Source organism: Archocentrus centrarchus, chromosome 6 (genome assembly GCF_007364275.1).
Source record: "Archocentrus centrarchus isolate MPI-CPG fArcCen1 chromosome 6, fArcCen1, whole genome shotgun sequence".
Lineage (NCBI taxonomy): Eukaryota > Metazoa > Chordata > Actinopteri > Cichliformes > Cichlidae > Archocentrus > Archocentrus centrarchus.
In genome coordinates, this window is record NC_044351.1 from 7,231,290 (window position 1) to 7,250,216 (window position 18,927).

General features: G+C 40.6%; 1 protein-coding gene across 2 annotated transcripts in view; it reads right to left on the minus strand.

Moving 5' to 3' along the window:
* The window catches only part of LOC115781172 (chemokine-like protein TAFA-5), a 95,025-nt gene that overhangs the window by 55,768 nt on the left and 20,330 nt on the right, over positions 1-18,927 (minus strand). For both annotated transcript variants that reach the window (XM_030730667.1, XM_030730666.1), the window contains exon 2: positions 4,548-4,697. In XM_030730667.1, coding sequence (XP_030586527.1) covers positions 4,548-4,697 — 150 coding nt within the window. The remainder of the gene's footprint in view (positions 1-4,547; positions 4,698-18,927) is intronic.

Genomic DNA, 18,927 nt, shown 5'->3' on the forward strand with positions numbered 1-18,927 from the left:
GAACATGTAATAAAAGCTGAGACAGAAAAGACTATTAGTAATGAAAAATTGCAGACATTTGTGCTAATAGCGTCTGAAAAAGCATGCTGGAATGTCTGACACAATACAACACTATGGATACAATCTATGGTAAAACTGATGTTCTGACATGACTTAACGATTGTCTGTAATATTACCTTAGTGAATATAAAATTGAGACCTGTTCTAAAAAAAATGAAGTTAAAACCTGTATCTTTTTGAGGAAAAGATTTTCTCTGACTGTGCTGTGTGCTGTTCTGTATAGTCCTCCAAGATTTAACAAAAACTTTGTTAAAGTTTATCACTGGAATTGCACAGAAAAATGTCTTAATTGTTGGTAATTTTAATATACATGTATGTTGTGAGTCTAGACCTCTGGTAAGAGAGTTTTTGAATCTTTTGGATTCATTTAACTTAATTCAGTCTGCCGACGGTCCCACGCATGAAAAAGCACACACATTGAACCTTGTGTCATTTTAGTGCCCATGTGTGGACATCAGTGAAATTTGTAATTCCTGTATTTCAGACCACTTCCCTGTGTTGTTTACCGTCATCTGCTCTGAGATTTTACTCCCTCCTGCACACTGGCAACACACACTTAACTCTTCCACTGCCTCCAGGTTTTCTGCTGCTTTTAAGGACACTAATTTGTGTGCCCTGATCACTATGAATACGGTGTCAATGAGTTATCCACTATGTTTGACTGCACTTGTCAGGAGATTCTCAATTGCATTGCTCCTCTGAGAGAGAAACACTCTAAAGCATGTTTTGAATCTTGGTGAAATGAGAATATTTTTGCTCTCAGACGTAACTGCACACAAGCACGGAGAAAATGGAAAAAAGGACAAACTCCAAGTCTCTTATAAAATTCTTCTGGACACATTATTTATCAGAGTGTTATAAAGCAGGCAAAATTTGAGTTTTTATCGAACCACACTGCTATTAAAAGCCATAGGCCTCAAGTTCTTTTTAGGGTATTTAATTCTCTTATTAACCCTCTGGCCACACACATCGAGTGTCATCATCTAATATGTTGTGTGAAACTTTCTAAGGCTTTTATAGATAAAATTTCTGGCCTTGTGCATTCAGCACCTGCTGCTGTTGACCCCTTAATATCCACTTTTTGTCCTGCTGTTTGTATTTGAGCCAATTACATTCCCTTATTTATCAGACATAGTCAAGCAACTACATCCTGGAAATTGCTCTCTTGACAGTATCCCTGCTCCTTTATTTAATGATGTTTTTAGCACTATTGGATCTATTATTTTAACTCTGGTCAACGCTTCTCTCAATCTCACATTTTAGCTGAGTTTGACATTTATGAAGATTTTCAGCCTGGTTTTAAGTCTCGCCATAGTACTGAAACTGCCTTTTTAAGAGTTCTTAATGATCTTCTCCTAGCTGTCGATCAGGAAACCCTGCTATGTTAGTGCTTTTAGATTTAACAGCAGCTTTTGACACTGTTGCTAGTTTTATTCTTCTGTCTTATCTTGAACAGTGTGTGAGCATTAGAGGTATCGCGCTTGATTGGTTTAAATCTTATCTGAGTGACAAAAGTTTCTCTGTAAAAATGGGTGAATTTCCCCTGGTGTACTTCAAGGATCTATTTTAGGCCCTGTACCGTTTTCTTTACATATTTTACCTCAACGTCAATTTTTAGGAAGTATAAGCTCTCTTTTCATTGTTTTGCTGATGATGTTCAGATTCATTTTTCTCATGAAATTTGCTGATGCCAATTCATTGTAGATCTTATTAAACTGCCTTAATGACCTAAAGAATTGATTAACTACAAATTGTCTTTATCTTAATGAAAGCACAACAGAATTGTTTTGTTTGGTTGTGCTGAACAGTTGAAGGACAATGCTGCATCTTTTGGCCACCTTGGGTCATGCATCAGTCTGTTAAAAATCTTGATGTGATCACTGACAACTTTGATAGACAGTTTAGTTCTGTGGTAAAAATTATTTTTTGGCCATTGTTGCCCAAAAGTAAAGACCTATCTTTCTTATAATGACTTTCAAAGAGTCATACGTGATCTTATTATGACAAGACTGGATTATTGTAATTCTTTGTATGTAGGTTTACCACAGTCATCTCTTTGTTGGTTTCAGCTTGTCCAAAATGCTGCTGCTCGGGATGAGAAAGTGTGAACATATTACTCAGTTTTTACAGTTTTAGCTTCACTTCATTGGCTTTTTGTCAATTTTAGGATTCATTTTAAGAATATATTGATTGTTTTAAAGATTTTATATGGGCTGGCACCATTTGCCAGATCTTATTCATGTTCATACTCCTGTCAGAGCTTTGAGGTCTGAGCACATGTGAGCACAGCTAGATCTAGACTTAAAAATAGAGGTGACTGAGTTTTGTTGCACTGAGTCTCTGGAATGCCTTACCATTTCATATTAGAAATGCCCACGCTGTTTCTACATTTAAGTCTTTGCTTAAGACTCTCAGGAGGCCAGTCAGTTGTAGCAATCCCATCATTCTCCAGGAACTGCCTGCATACACTTACCACATGAGACCGGACATTGTCATGCATCAGGAGGAACCCAGGACCCACTGCACCAGCATAGGGTCTCAGATCCAAGGATTTCATACCTAATGGTAGTCAGGATGCCATTGCCTATCCTGCAGAAGGCTGTGCGTCCCTCCATGGATCTGCCTCCCAGACCATCACTGACCCACTAGTAAACTCCAGACCCTTTCACATCTGTCACATGTGCTCAGGGTGAACCTGATTTTGTCTGTGAAAAGCACAGGGCACAGTGGTGGAGCTGCCAGTTCTGGTGTTCTATGGTAAATGCCATGGTGCAGAGCAGTGCAAATGCAAAACCAGTGAAAAGTGGCCTTCACCTATAAAACCATTCCTGTTTTGGGGGTTGTCTCATTGTTGCCCCTCACCACCTTTTCATTAACACCAAAGCAGCTGAAACTGATTAACAACCCCCTGTTCTACTTAACTAACCAGATCAATATCCTGGAGGTTTAATTGACTTGATGCTATACTCTGATTAAAAAGTGTACCTTTAAATTTACGTTTATGTATATATATACATTTGACCCTGTGTGGGTTAGGAAAATCCAAAATAAATTCAACCTTGTGCACCCAATTCTTGTTTCCTAAAGTCACAATCATTCCACCCTGGCAAAAGAAATAATTAAAATGAGTGTATGTAAACTTCTGAGCACAACTGTACTTTCCGTGGTATTGTCTATTTTATCAAACAGTTACAGCCAGTTGTAATAAAAACTATAGTTTAGGAAATTATTTTAGTGATCTGTAAATAAAACTCGTAAAGTTATTTTTAAACAGCGTCTCAATGCACACTGCACACATGGCAAAATGTAGTCACACCCGACACACAAAGTAAGCACCAAAGTTTTGCACTTTCATTTGTGCAGTACAAGATGCACAACACTTCATTATGAACACCAGTATGAACCAATACAAAAAAAAGGAAATGACAAACAAATCAGAGGGCTGACCATTTAACATAAAAACAGAGAAAAAGAAATCAAAGATTATAGATAAAGTGAATAAAATAAAGTAGGTGAGATCACTCATACCATCACAACTTTGCTTTCCTATTAAAGAATGCTAACCTTGTGAAGTTCTCCAACTGTGATCTACCACACCTAATCCTAATCGCTGTCAATCTAATACAAATATTTGTAGGAAAGGGGACCAGATCTTAAAGACTACACCGATACACCTATTATCATCTGAACACGGGAAAAATGTATTCCCATGAACTATTCATTGTATATCCCAGAAAGTTGATCCTGTTCATCCGGATATAACATTATCAATGGAAGAAACATTCCATCACTCATCCAAGTGACTTCTTCAGTCTCAACTGTCTGCAGGTTTCCCCAACCTTATAAACAGTACATTTGCATGATCACTGAAACAAGCACCGTTGACTAACAATAGCCCATTGAGTCATTTGCATGATCATTAATATGCAAATTGTCATGACCACTGATCAATGGCCATGAGTTTCTATGGCTTTGAAACCCCAAAATATGCTACATCAAAAATTGGTCTGTCCCAAAGATCAGGTCCCCCCGGTACAAACAAAATATAGTTTATATAGTAGAGTTTACACAGTTAAGTGCCAAGAGGATTGCTGTAAAATAATACATTGGGGAAACCAAACAACCACTGGGTAAGCAGATGGCACAACACATAAAAGCTACCTCGTCAGGCCAGGACTTGACAGTCTTTTTACACCTAAAGTTGCCGCTCTTTCAATGACGAGGATGTGCACATCCTGGACAGAGAGGAATGCTGGTTTAAACAAGGAGTTATGTTCATAGTATACTTCCTTAAACATGACTAAAATAAACTGGAAAGATGAGAGAAACAAGTTTTTTAGGTGAATTTTTCATATCCACAAAGGTGTCAAATGAAACCAGGCCAACATTTCTACCTATTTTACAGGTTGCTATTCAAACTCAAAGCTTTAAACTCATTTATTTTGCATTATTCAGCTGCAGCCCTCAAAAGACAGCGAGCATCTTACGGTCAACACAAGCCGGTCTGGCTCTTGTTGTCCCAGCGATCTGTCCCTTCCTGCAGGCGCAGCGAGCCGTCTGCCGGGCAATGGTCCTCCTGGGCTGGCTGCTGTCACGGTCCAGAGTAACAATCTCACAGCTTCCTGCTACCAGCTGGCCTGAGGGAGACGAGCAGGCAAAATCACAAACTTAATTTTAATCAGTTTTATTTTGATGAGAGTGTTTTATATTCTATTTACTATAAAGACAATTTTACATTTACTCTTTACATCTTTAATGATATGCCAGTTTATTTTCACGGAATGAAGTTACTGTCCAAATATACTCACAGGTCACTTTATTAGGTATATTTTTTCAACTGCTTATTAATGCAAATATTTAATCAATCACTTGGCAGCAACTAAAAACATTTAGGCATGTAGATATTATCTGGAAAACCTACTGAAGTTCAAACCAAGCATGGGAATGGGAACTTAAGTGACTATGAATGTGATATGATTGCTGGCACCAGATAGGTTGGTCTGAGTATTTCAGAAAGTGCTCATCTACTGGGATTTTTTCACACAACCATCTTTAGGGTTTACAGAGAATGGTCTGACAAAGAGAGAATATCCAGTGAGCAGCAGTTCTCTGTGCTAAAATGTCTTGTTGAGGCCAGAAGTCAGAAAAGAATGGCCAGACTGCTTTGAGCTGATAGGAAGGCAACAGTAACTCAAATAATCATTCATTAGAACCAAGGTACATAGAAGAGCATCTCTGAACACACCACACGTCAAACCTTCAAGCACATGGGCTACAGAAGGAGAAGACCACAGTACTGTCAGCTAAGAATGTTTGAATGTTTAGCTTTAGCTAGAGTATCGCCTGAGTATTGCTGCTGACCGTGTTCATCCCTTTATGACCATGATGTACCATGAGAGAAAGGGTCAGACTCTTGCAATGTTCTTTAAATGATAAAATGCAATTGTAATGTTTTTGATGTGAGATTCAAATGTAAGTTCTGAGTCAAATAGTAACCCAAGGTTTTTTAACCTGCTCTCATGGGTTTAGCGCAAGAGTCTGAAGTTTGCTACAAAGTTTCTCTCTCTGAGTTTCTGTGCTGATGATCAAAAAGGGCCTCCACAAGATCTCAGTCCAAGAGAGCATCTTTGGGATGTGGTGGAATGGGAGATTAGATGTGCAGCCGACACCTTGTTGTATCTATGCCACAAAGAATTAAGGCAGTTCTGCAGGCAAAAGGGGGCCCAACCTGGTACTAGCAAGTGTACCTAACAAAGTGACTCTTTGTTAGGTACACTTGCTATATGAGAAATGAGCTTTCAAGCACCTACGTTAACATCAAAGCCCTAAAGAAAATTCTCAGGAACTATACAATCTCAAAGAGAACACCTGAACCCTATTCATATATGCATATAAATAATTAATCCTGATAATAAAACTATACTTCCTTTATTATGATAACATGGTCTGTTTGTTATTGACATCTATTTTTTCTCAAGAAAGGAGAAAACAGGAGTTTGAATCACAGGAGAAGATTAAAGCCTGGGGAGTTGGGGAGGCTCACTATATTTGCTTTCTGTGGTGACAGCTGCAGGCCCCCCCTGCATGCTGATGAACTGTCATCAATAGGGCTATGGATGGACCATCCCCTCTCCAGAGAGGTCCTGACTCACAACAGCCAGAAGCTCAGAGAAGAGAAAACACAAGGCTCAGTTGAGAGAGGGGGTCAGTGGGGTCGGAGTATGAAAAACAAAAACAGAAAAGCAGCAGCAACCACAACAACAACAATAACAATGGCAGAAGCTCATTAAGGATAAAGCATTCTCAAAAGTGCACATACTCCACAGGTTCAGCAGCATTAATGGGCAGTTGGCCTTTTCTGTCTGCCAGGAAAAATCTTTTGTCGACAGAAGCAGTCGACCAGCAGTAGAAAAGAGAAAACGGAGGAAGGAGAAGTTTTTCCTTCTCTATGAGGTTTTAACAGTGGGGGATAGAGAAGTGGATCAGATTTCCATACAATATAGCAATTTTTGAAGGGCCTTCTGCAATGTAATAATTGATTCATGTGTGCTAACCCCAGTATATTTTTTTAAGTATTACCTTTTGTTTATGGTTCTTTTTTGTGTGTTTTTCTGTACATACACCTATTTTATCAAAAATGAACCAAAACATAATGATAAATACTATCCATTTTACCAAGTGCTTCCAAATATTAAATTAATTTCTGCTCCCTTTAAAACAGTTGACCATAATATCCAGACTGACAGACTTAGAATGTGGGTGGGCATCTCTGGGTCAGAACTAGAATGGTTCGCTTTCCATCTCTCCTCTTCTTCCATTCCCAAGGTTCAGTCTTGGGACCTATCTTGTTTGCTTTAGATATGCTTCCACTTTTGAAGACATTTCATACAATTGTTATGCAGATGATATTCAGTTGTATATGTCATTCAAACCCTAGAATGTACAAATTATCTGTCCTTTGGAATTACAGAATGGCAGACAATTAGCCAATTAAAACTGAAGTACTTATTTGTGCCCCTAATAATTTTATCCCCATGGTGAATGAGAATCTTGGACCCATCTCACCTTCAGTTCTCCCAGCTGCCCAGAACTGAGGTGTTAGATTTGATCAGGTGTTCAGTTTAATAACCATGTTAGTTTTCTTGTACAATCCTGTTTTTATCATCTGTGGAACACTGACCATTTTAAATATGTTGTCTCAATCTGACATGGAAATAATCATGCATCCTTTCATTTCATCACAGCACAATTATTCTAATTGCTTATTCCTGTGCCTCATCATCTAAAAGGTCCTCTTTACACTCGCTCTCCCATAAAATTTAGGGATCAGTTCCAAGATTTTGGTGATCCCTTTTCTCTAAACAGTCTATGGTTTTAATGCAGTATTTTGTTAAGTATAAATAACTCTATAGCATTTTTACAGCTTCTCCCATAGGCCACTCTGTCCTTCAGTTGCTTTTGTATTCAGTCTGTCATTTCTGTAGTTGGAGCTGTTTAAAATGCTGGCTGTTGGGGTGAAAAGTCTGTCAGACTGAAACATGAGCTCAGAATGAGTCTCAGAAGCATTTGGGAGCTCAGAGGTTTTGAGGCAGCAAGCAGTGTTTGCTGTCAGCAAAGCTTTTATGAAACATGAATAAAGGCTCAGTGCTGTTGTTTCTATCAGCTCAGAGTCATTGCTGCTGTCTGTCAGGTAAGTAATCGCTCAGGAGTCTTTGTAACAAGGCATACCTTCTCTTCAAAACACACAGGTTCCTTCACATCCAGGAAAATGGCATAATCAAAACAATGTATGAAAACATAAAATAGGCTGTAAAAAATGTCAGTATGCAAACAAATTACCCCTCTGGTATAGAGGAGGCCTGCTGTATTACTTCAACTTTATTTACACATTAAATCCTTGTACACAAGCCAGTAGCTCCAGAGGACGTTTGTTAGGTCTAAAAACAAAACAGAATCTCTCCTCAACTTTTAATCTGACAGGAGCTTGATGTGATTGTTTTATCATTAAATGTATGTTACACTGCTAGAGTACAACACTAACACTGCACAGAGCTTTGTGTTGAGACTCTACAGTTTTAATGAAGTTCATAATTACATCTGACAGCCTGTATTAATACTACTCCAGCTCTCCGTCTGATATGTCCTCCCACTTGTCTTAGCCTCAGGGCAGCATGGAAGCTGATAAACTCTGATCACTGCCTGAAAGTTGTTATGATAGGGGTTATCACTGCTTCTTTATTTCTGCTTCTGTGTATGAATTCAGGTAGTCTGTAAGATATGTCAAATTACTGATTTACTTTCAATTTTCGAAGGGCCAAAGATCATCCCGGGCCGATGACAGATCAACCTTCATCCCACTTGCACAGTACCAGAGTGTCTGCCTGATCTCTGGCTGGCTGCAACACATAAAGTGACAATATCTGGATGAAAGGGTAGAGTGCTAAGTTATCAGCTAATGCTATAGCAAGTTTGGTTAGTAAAACCATTTCTGTGTTGTGTAGTGCTACTTTCTAATTCTACGACTACTTATTTTAAAGCTTCAGTTACTTAGTATTTTGCTGCTTTTTGCTCATTTTAAAACATAAATCTACTACATTAATAGCACACCACAACCTGGTCAGCTGGGGCCTTTCTGCATGGAGTTTGCATGTTCTGCTCCCTGTGCTCTTATTTCCTCCCCGAGTCCAAAGCCATACATGTTAGGATTGGCTGTAGGTATGGATGTGAGCATTAATACTTATCTCTCTGGGTTCGCCCTGTGACAGACTAGTGACCTCTCCAGGGCTTACCCCATCTATAACAGCTAGGATAGTCGCCAACCCTCCGCGACCCTTTGCAATTTGGCTAAGTTGTTAAGAAGGCAAATGAATGGCCCAGTGGAATTAGTACATTAGGGGACAGCACTGTTGCTTCACAGCAAGTTTCTCGTTCTTTCATATTGGCTGTAGTTTCAACTTTGAGTGGTCAAAAGACAAATATATAATCTTCCTGTTTAAGTACTAAACATACCTAGGTTTGACATTACTCCCCAGTTGACCTTATGTCACATGACTATATGCCCAGCCCAGGGCATGCTGGATGTAGACAACTGGGTGTTTAATTTTTTTTTTTTTCTGTGTTTTTTTTTCAGTGCAATGACACAAGTGGAATGGTGGATAGGTACACTGGGCGCATATGATTGGTTGGTTACCCATTAGGTCTTTTTTCTACTCAATCCTGTACGTTATTTAAAGTGCTGTTTACAATATATGCTGCATTCTTTGAAAGCTGATTATGTCACAGCAAGGTGACAAAGGCTGTTCCAGTTTGAAGGCTCCTCAAAATGCAACCCACAAATGCATCCTCTTTTCGCCCAGATTCAAAAGACACACCAGGTGTATCCTTCGAGGTCTATCCCTATCCCAAGATATGTTTTGTTTTTTGTTTTTTTTCCCAAAAATGGAAGACAGCTCCAACAAAGGAGCCAAGGAAAAACTTTTAAAGATAGATAGATAAATACTTTATTGATCCTGAAGGAAATTGGGGCATCCAGCAGCTTAATACGTACAATAAATAGAATCCAAACAATTGAGGTAAAAAAAATTACACAAACAATATTAACAATACAGACTAACAAATAATACTAACTATACTATAATATACTATACTATACTATACTATACTATACTATACTATACTATACTATACTATACTATACTATACTAAGCTGTACAGGGGCTTAGTGCTTTGAGACAAGGAAACAAAACAAAGAACACAGGGATATGAATGAGACGGGTAGTGCAATATACAAATAAATATGCAGAGGCAGATGTGCAAACAATGCAGTGCAGTAATATACAGCAGTAAAGTGATAAAGTGTCTGATTTATAGAGTGCCAAATATCAACATATGTAATGATGTTATGATGTATGTTATCGTCCCCCAAGTGAAGCATTAAAGAGTCTGATGGACCCCAATCTCCTCAGGAAATAAAGCCACCTCTGCCCCTTCCTGTACAGTGTGTCTGTGCACACCGACCAGTCCAGTTTGTTGTCCAGCTGCAGACCAAGGTACTTGTAGGTCCTCAGCATCTCCCCATCAATCCCCCCAATGGAGACTGGCTGTGGGAGTGGTCCAGATCTACGGAAGTCCACTACCATCTCCTTAGTCTTGGTAGTGTTCAGCACCAGTTGGTTCAGTTAGCACCAATCCACAAAGTCATCCACCAATCTCCTATACTCATCCTCCTGTCCACTCCTGACATACCCGACGACGACTGTGTCATCTGAGAATGTCTGCATATGACACATCTCAGAGTTGTACTGGAAGTACAACTCTGTGAACAGCGTGAACAAGAAAGGAGAGAGGACAGTCCCCTGTGGTGCACCAGCACTGCTGATCACAGTCTCAGATGTACAGTCCCTCAGCCTCACATAGGTAAGTATTGGGTTTTATCTCACTTATTTATTTAAAGGTACAAATGTTACAATAATGAAGAACATAAAAACATTAAATCTGGCTACATGTCAGCAAAGTTATGTGACATTAGTGATGTTAGTCTGTACTTTTTTTTTCTCTTATTTTAAGGGCCTCGGGGAAATACTGAGAGGTGCCCTGATCCTGTAGATGGAACAGCAGAGATGCCATATGCACCACCAGCTAGAGGTTGAGATACCTGTCACCTGGTATTCTTCTGACACAACATTAGCCCTTTTTTTTTCCTTTGTGTGTGTGTGTGTGTGTGTGTGTGTGTGTGTGTGTGTGTGTGTGTGTGTGTGTGTGTGTGTGTGTGTGTGTGTGTGTGTGTGTGTGTGTGTGTGTATGTGTGTGTGCCAAATGACATCATCATGCACACGCACAGATAAACACGCACAGATAAACAAAAACTTTGCTGGCTTTCTGTAAATTGCTGTTAGTCATTTGGCTACACACTCAGACCCATGCTCCCAAGCCTCTCGGTAAGCTTTTATCTAGAGCTGCTACTGTATCCCATAGCAGCAGCACACTGGACTTCAGTCTACTCCTCAGAAATGTCTCATCCTGCTGGATCACCAAAATTCTTAGACTTCTTACCATTCAGGTGTCTCATCTAACACAACATTATCCACTCATGTTACTGCAGCAGCTGTTTGGTTCTCACTGTTTGCTTGTGTTCACACCCTGTGAAATGGCCCTGTAAAAGATAATCAACTGGATTGTTCTGATATTGCTCTCAGGCACATATTAATCACATTCATGCTACTTGCTATCCTTGGTAATGTTCACCCAAATCCTGGGTCTGATTCAGGTAAGCCCACTGCATCTCATTTGATATTTAGTGACTTCTGTGATTGTAAATCTTTGGGTTTTTTAAAATGTAAACATCTGTAGTCTGTTGAATTCTAGGGACTTTGATCATTTAAAAAACACTGGTACATACTTCTAACCTTGATGTCTTAGCTATCTCTGAATCCTGGCTTAAGAAAAGTAACACTGATTTTGTAGCCTGGTATCAAGATATTTAATCAGGACAGAGCCCCCAGGGGAGGTGGTGTAGCTATGTATGTTAAAGACCATCTCCATTGCACTGTTGCTCTTTTGAAGTCAGTCCCCAAGCAATTTGAGTTACTGGTAGTAAACTCTCAACAAGTTTCTTTCTCATTATTGGTGTCTGCTACAGAACACTCTCTGCCCCAACCCATTCACAAACAGCCTTTAGTGAAGTCCTAGCACCATTTATCGCCTTTGAATTTGTTCTTTTGGGTGATCTAAATTGGGATATGATCAACCACACAGACATAGTTCAGCAGCAATTTGATGCTCTAAACCGTTCCCAAATTATTTCTGTGCCTGCCAGACCCAACCCCAAATCTCGCTCATCCTCCACACTGATAGCTCTCATTTTCACTAATACCCCATCTAATGACCAATCTGGAGTTTTCAGCCAAATGAGTGATCATTGCATGTAAACGCTCTGGCTGCTTTGTTAAATAATAACCAGTGATTGTGACAAAGCGCTCTCTGAAGAAACTTACAGGCCTTTCTTCTTGATGTTGTGGCAGTGCCTTGGGATGCAATCAATTCTATCTACTCCTTAGATGATGCCTGGTCCTATTTTAAGAATAAATTTAGTCTGATCATCGATAAACATGCCCCTATGAAAAGATTTAGGACTAAAAATTGTTACAGCCCCTGGTTCTCCCATGATTTGGCAGAGCTTATCCATAAAAAGAACAACCTTTGGTGAAAAGCCCGTTTCTCTCAGTCTCCCATTGTCTGGCTTGCCTGTCGGAATAAAGCTACACAGGTGATCAATGCCAAAATATCCCACTTTAAGGAGAAATTCACCACCTGTGGCTCTGATGCAAGGAAGTTCTGGAAAACAGTCATGTCCATGGAAAACAAACTTATTTCTCCCCACCTGCCAATCTGTAAGCCACGTGTGTCAAACTCAAGGCCCAACATATACTCAATATTCAGCCCATGAGATAATTTTATATGGCTATTATTAATGGCACGCTGGTAAATAATGCTCCCACCACTTATACTACAAATCCCACTATGCACTGCAACAGCAGGCCAAGACCTGTGCACTAACCCATTTTCCCACATTGCCAATTACACAGTGATCAGCAGATAAAAACATCGGTCAGCACTCGTTACAGTGACATTTAAGCTAGCCTGTCCCCCAAAAATGACCAAACAAAAAGTGGAAAACAGAGATTTTCAAAACAGGTGGGAGGCAGAGGACCTGATCACTGATATCGGAGGTAAACACGTTTGTCTCTTTTCCCCACCTGCAATAGGCGGGGAAAAGAGTGTATTGGTGGGACAGATGCGTTAAAAGATGCAGAGGGAGACCTGCAGAGGTGAGCTGACAGTGCATCACTGCGCGACACACCAGGAAACACTGGGCAGCAAAGTACTGAAGACAGAGGCAAAGGTTTAAATCACCAGCAGTTTTGGTCTTTTCTGGAGGAAATAGCTTCTGAATTTGGTGACATGCCTTACCACACAGGTGCAATGAGCTGCCTGATGAAGTCTGTCAAGTTCATGGAAAGTAAAGGAAAAGACTCAGCAGGGCTCCGGGATGAATGGTGGCTGTGTGAGTCGGAAATTCTGAGCGACATAATGAAGCATCTTAATGCATTAAACTTGCAGCTTGCAAGAGGCGCAGATGCAAAAGGGGAATTTATATCACTTTCAATGGTGCCAAAAAAAAATCAGACTAGGTCTCCACCAGTATGTTTGCAGCTGCTCTTTTTGCTGAGAAACTGGACACATTTTTTCTGACATTGAAGCGCAAAAATTCAGTTTTCACCTGGAAAAAATTGCACATTTTCATCAGTTTGAAATATTCTCATTTTCCTCCTCTCCTTTTCCCTGATGTTATTTTTGAAGAAAAATATAAATTTTATATTTCAATTAATGTGTTAAGGAAAAATTTGCTGTATTCTGACCATTCAAATTCATATTGCTGGTTAAAATATTTTCAGTTTTAGACTGTTCAAGAAATGTTAATCTTGTTTGCCTTAGACTATGTTTTCAGTTTTGGCCCATCCTGTGATTGAGTTTGTCACCCCTGTTTTAAGGTATTCAACAACATTGTTTGTACTGATAAGCCTCACTCCTCAACCATCACTTTGTTAATTCAAACAAAACATTTACTATTCCAGACCAGTCACTGCCTTGTCTATTGCTCAGCCTTCCCCTTCCAGCAATATTGGTTTCTCCTTCAAATCTCTCTCTATTTCACAGGTGCTGGATGAACTCACTAAACCGGACCCAAACAAATCTGCTGGCTTTGATGGACTTGATCCCATGTCCTTAAAAGCATCTGCTCAAATCTTCGCTGCTCCCATCACAAGAATATGTAACTCTCTACAGCTCTGTCTTCCCTTGTGACTGGAAATCGGCTATGATCTTTACCCTCTTCAAAGGTGGCTCTGGCTCAGACCCCAACTACTATCGACCCATTTCCATTTTACCACGACTAGCCAAAGTCCTGGAGATTGCTGGTTTATAAACAGCTAAGCCACTTCCGTGTTTAAAACGATATCCTGTCTGACCTTGATTCTAGTTTTTGTGCTGAACATGGATGTATGACTGCCATCACAAAGGTCCTTGATGAAATTACAGCATTAGACAGCAAGTAGATCTGCATAGCTGCCTTCATTGACCTTGCCTTTGATTCAGTCAATCATAGGATCCTCTTATGTTGGTTTTCCAGCATTGGTCTGTCCACCACCTGGTGTTTATTTGTTTATTTTTTTATTCTGATACTGTGCACTGTGAGGTCCTGTAACGAAAACTAAATTACTTGTATGCGTAGCATACTTGGCCAGTAAAGATTGATTTGGTTTGCCAGCTATCTAGCTCACTGTGTCCAGCAGCTGAAAACAGAAAATATCTTGTCAGAACCATTAACCATCTCCAAAGGTGTGCCTCAGGGCTCCATCTGGGGGCCAGCCTTGTTCTTCATCTATATTAATTATGTAGCCAAAGCTGCTGGCAGTTCCAAAATCCATCTATATGCTGATGACACCATCCTATATTCAGTCGGCCCTTCACTCCATTCTGCAGCATCTACTCTTCAACTCAGCCTCAACTCTACAGTCCTTTCACAACCTCCATCACTGCCTTAAGACCAAAAAGACACCAATAAAACCAAATGCATCATCTTTGGTCAAAAAATGAGGCCTCTAACCCCCCAAGATAAGCCATGCCAATGACACTGCTTTGGAATATGTTAAATCTTACAAACACCTAGGCATCGGGCTATATTCATCTCTGCCTTTCACCACACACATCAAAAATCTTCAGACAAAAGTCAAAACCAGACTAGCTTTCCTCTTCCGCAATAAAGCCTCCTTCACTCATGCTGACAAGCACACTCTCGTCAAAATGACAACTCTCCCAATTCTGGACTATGGCGACATCATCTACAAAATGGCATCAAGCACTGCTCTCGGAAAATTGGACACTCTTCATTACTCAGCCACCCGCTTTTCCACTAATGCACATTTCTACACTCATCCCCTGCCGGCCTTGGGTTGGCAACCATATCTCTCTCCAGGGCTCTGTGTGCGGCTGCTCTTCCCCCCACTCCGCGTTGTGATTTGTGAAGCTCGGTCTGGTGTACCACAGCCACTGATGAAATTCCATCACTATCAGCGAACTGTTTTGGCTGGAACCTGGCATCTGGCTCCACAATGCCCCCACCTCTCGTCTCCGTCTGCATTCCCTCCTGACCTGACCTCATCTACCGCCGCTGTCCTAGCTTTACATGTGCAAGTTTTTTTGGACCCTGGTATAGTGCTCTTTTTGAGCACTGTACCAGATGACTTTTTTTTAACCTAACTTCCCCATGATGTGTTGTTTTCTCCTCCTGCCAAAGGTAGCGCTGCAAGTCGGCTGCATGACCCCAGGACACATATCCCCCCGTGTGTGTTGTGTTTTGTGTATTCTTGGATGGTGTTCTGTAACTGCAATTTCCAATGTGTGAACTTGTTCACCCACATGGCAATAAACTTCATTCATTCATTCATTCATTCATTCATCACTGTGACCTCTATAAACTGGTGGACTGGCCCTCCTTTCATACCTGGCGGCTCCATCACGGGTTTCACTATAAGACAATCCTGGGCAAGACACCACCTTATCTGTTGTCTCTTCTTCATGTAGCCTACAAGGTCAAGTGAATACATCAAGCTCACCATCCCCAATACCTCTAGGATTTTTGGCTGCAACTCCTTTCGCTTTGCAGCACCAAATGACTGGAACACTTTGCAAAGCACCCTCAAATTTGCAACTTTAACACCTCGTACTACTTTCAGGCTTAAAATTGAATAGATTATAGTTGACTGTTGCTCTTGCTCATCACAACAAATTACACTAACGTACACACACACACACACACACACACACACACACACACACACACACACACACACACACACACACACACACTTTCCCCAATAATTCATACACACGGCTGTGGCTCAGGAGGTAGAGCAGGTCATCTACTAATTGGAAGGTTGGTGGTTCGACTCCTGGCTGCTCTGGGCTGCGTGCCAAAGTATCCTTGGGCAAGATACTGAACCCCAAGGTGCTCTCCAAAACAAGCTGGTCGGAGTATGAATGGATCATGAATGTGTGTGAATGTTAGACAGTAAGCACTTAGCTTAGTTTCATATGGAAATGCTTGTGTGGATGAGTAAATGTAAACATGTTGTATAAGCACTTTGAGTGCTCAGACAGAGTAGAAAAGTGCTATACAAGAACTAGTCCATTTACCTAAGCATACATATATTCATACATGTATTCAGTTCTCATGATTTACATGCTTGCTCCATGTTAATCTGTGATTAACATAATGTGTTTTTCTTTTATCCTTGCTATGTTTATATGCTTATGTTTATGTGTATGTGTCGGGGACCTATTTCTATTGGGCCCTCTCGGCCAGGTCATGTTTGTAACTGGTTCTCAAGGTTTAAAAAACCAAAACAAAAAAACAATAGTTGCCGCAATGTGCTTTATATTGTAAGATATGGACCCTAGAATAATACAGAGGAAACCACAATAATAATCAGATTTAAGTGAATGTGTCCAACCCTTTGTGGATTAAAGAATAACCAAAAATTCAAACTTATGCACCCAATTCTTCTTTTCTAAAGTCAGTAAAGGTGTATGTTGTATAATCATTCCACCATCGCCAAGTTATCACCAAAGCTGAAAACTTGGCATATCTCAGCATGTTGCTGAGATATGTTGCTGCTCAGGCAGGCTTAAAAAAACTATACAACAAATGAACAGTATCTGAAAGTAATTTCTGTAATAAATAGGAAAAAAAAAACACAAACATCTAACACAAGACCTAAAAAATACATCTGGCCCTTCAGTTGCTCTATCTACATGTCTGATTGGCAACAATCTCTGTTTTTCCCTTATATACTGTATTGCCATGTACATTTACACATTTCAATAAATAGCTGGATCTGTGTCCCATTTTCCTGCTCAGGACTACAGTCAGGAAAATCTTTCGAACCTTCATAATGAGGTCTCCCTCACAAATGATTCCATATTAAAATTTTATAAATTTTATATCTTTGTATAATTCATTCATAATTATTATCACCCTTTGTTTTATAGCAGTATACTTTATGTGCAGACTTCCTACCTGCAAGGTCCTTCCTCTAAACCCTGCAGTTTCTCTCTGCGGTGAAACTCTTGTATGATTTTTACTCCATTACTCGGCCAAATGAATTAATTTAAACCCAGCATTCCAACTGTGGCAGCACATCAGCTCAGATTACAGAAAAATAATAACAATTACAGGACATCATTTTCTCCACTTGTACTGCTGCTTCTTAACCAGTGGGAGTTGACAAGAAGAAAGATAAACTGACACCTAGGGGATATGAGCTTTTATTATCTACAGTTTGTTTCCCATTTTCCTGCAAATTGAAAAGTCACATTGTTTGCAGTGAGAGCAAGGACAGAGGATTAATGATGAGGCTGAAATTGATTTTGACGTGATGCAGCAGCTGTCTGCTGATCTTCTGATGACAGTTAATGAGCCTATTATTGTGCAGCAGGAGACAAATTCAGAATCCAACATTGGGTGAGATTCAAAGTCTCTGAAGCAGTTTGTTCTCAGACAGGAAACAAGTGATGGCAAAAGCAATTTTATTTATATAGCACATTTCATTACATGCAAACTCAATGCGCTTAACACCAAAGATAAAAAACACAAAAACCCACGTAGGTGGGTTAGTTGTAATTGATCTCAGGACAGCAGGCAGCTTGTTCCAAAGAACAGGACCACAATAACAAAAGCACCTTCAGCACACTTAGAGCTAATTCTTGGAACATTTAAAAGATCTGCACCTGATAACCTGAGAGATCTAATTGGGTTGTAGACAGTCATCAAATCAGAGACATACTAGGGAGCCAAACCACTGAGCGCTTTATGAACAAATAAAAGTATTTTAAAGTTATTTCTATATTGAACTTTATCATGTACCTGTAAGGACTCTGGTCGCTGCATTTTAAATGAGCTGAAGTTGTCCTACTGATGACAAACCCTGGTTTACCCCCAAACTGAAGCAGCTGTGGATAGAGAAGAGGGAGGCTTTTAAAAGTGGGGACAAAGACTGCTACAAAGAGGCCAAGTACAGGTTTAGCAAGGAAGTGGCCACTGCTAGATCACATCACTGTGCTAACGAGCTTGCCCCATTGTTCACGAACATCTTCAACTCCTCACTGGAGGCTTGCCACGTGCCTGTCTGCTTTAAAACCGCTACCATTGTTCCTGTCCCCAAGAAGCCAAGGATCACTGGACTAAATGACTACAGACCTGTGGCACTGACTTCTGTGGTCATGAAGTCATTTGAGCGTCTGGTGCTGTCCCACCTCAAGTCCCTCACAGCCCCCCTTCTGGACCCCCTGCAGTTTGCCTACAGAGCCAACAGGTCTGTGGACGACGCCATCAACCTGACTCTGCACTTCATCCTACAGCATCTGGACTCCCAGGGAACCTACGCCAGGATCCTGTTTGTGGACTTCAGCTCTGCCTTCAACACCATCATCCCTGATCTCCTCCAAGACAAGCTGTCCCAGATGAACGTGCCAGATCCCATCTGCAGGTGGATCATTGACTTCCTGATGAACAGGAAGCAGCACGTGAGGCTGGGGAAGAATGTCTCGGACTCCCGGACCATCAGCACTGGCACTCCTCAGGGCTGTGTCCTCTCTCCTCTGCTCTTCTCCCTGTATACCAACTGCTGCACCTCTGACCACCAGTCTGTCAAGCTTATTAAGTTTTCAGACGACATGACTCTCATCGGACTCATCTCAGACGGGGACGAGTCGGCCTACAGGATGGAGGTCAAACGTCTGGTGTCCTGG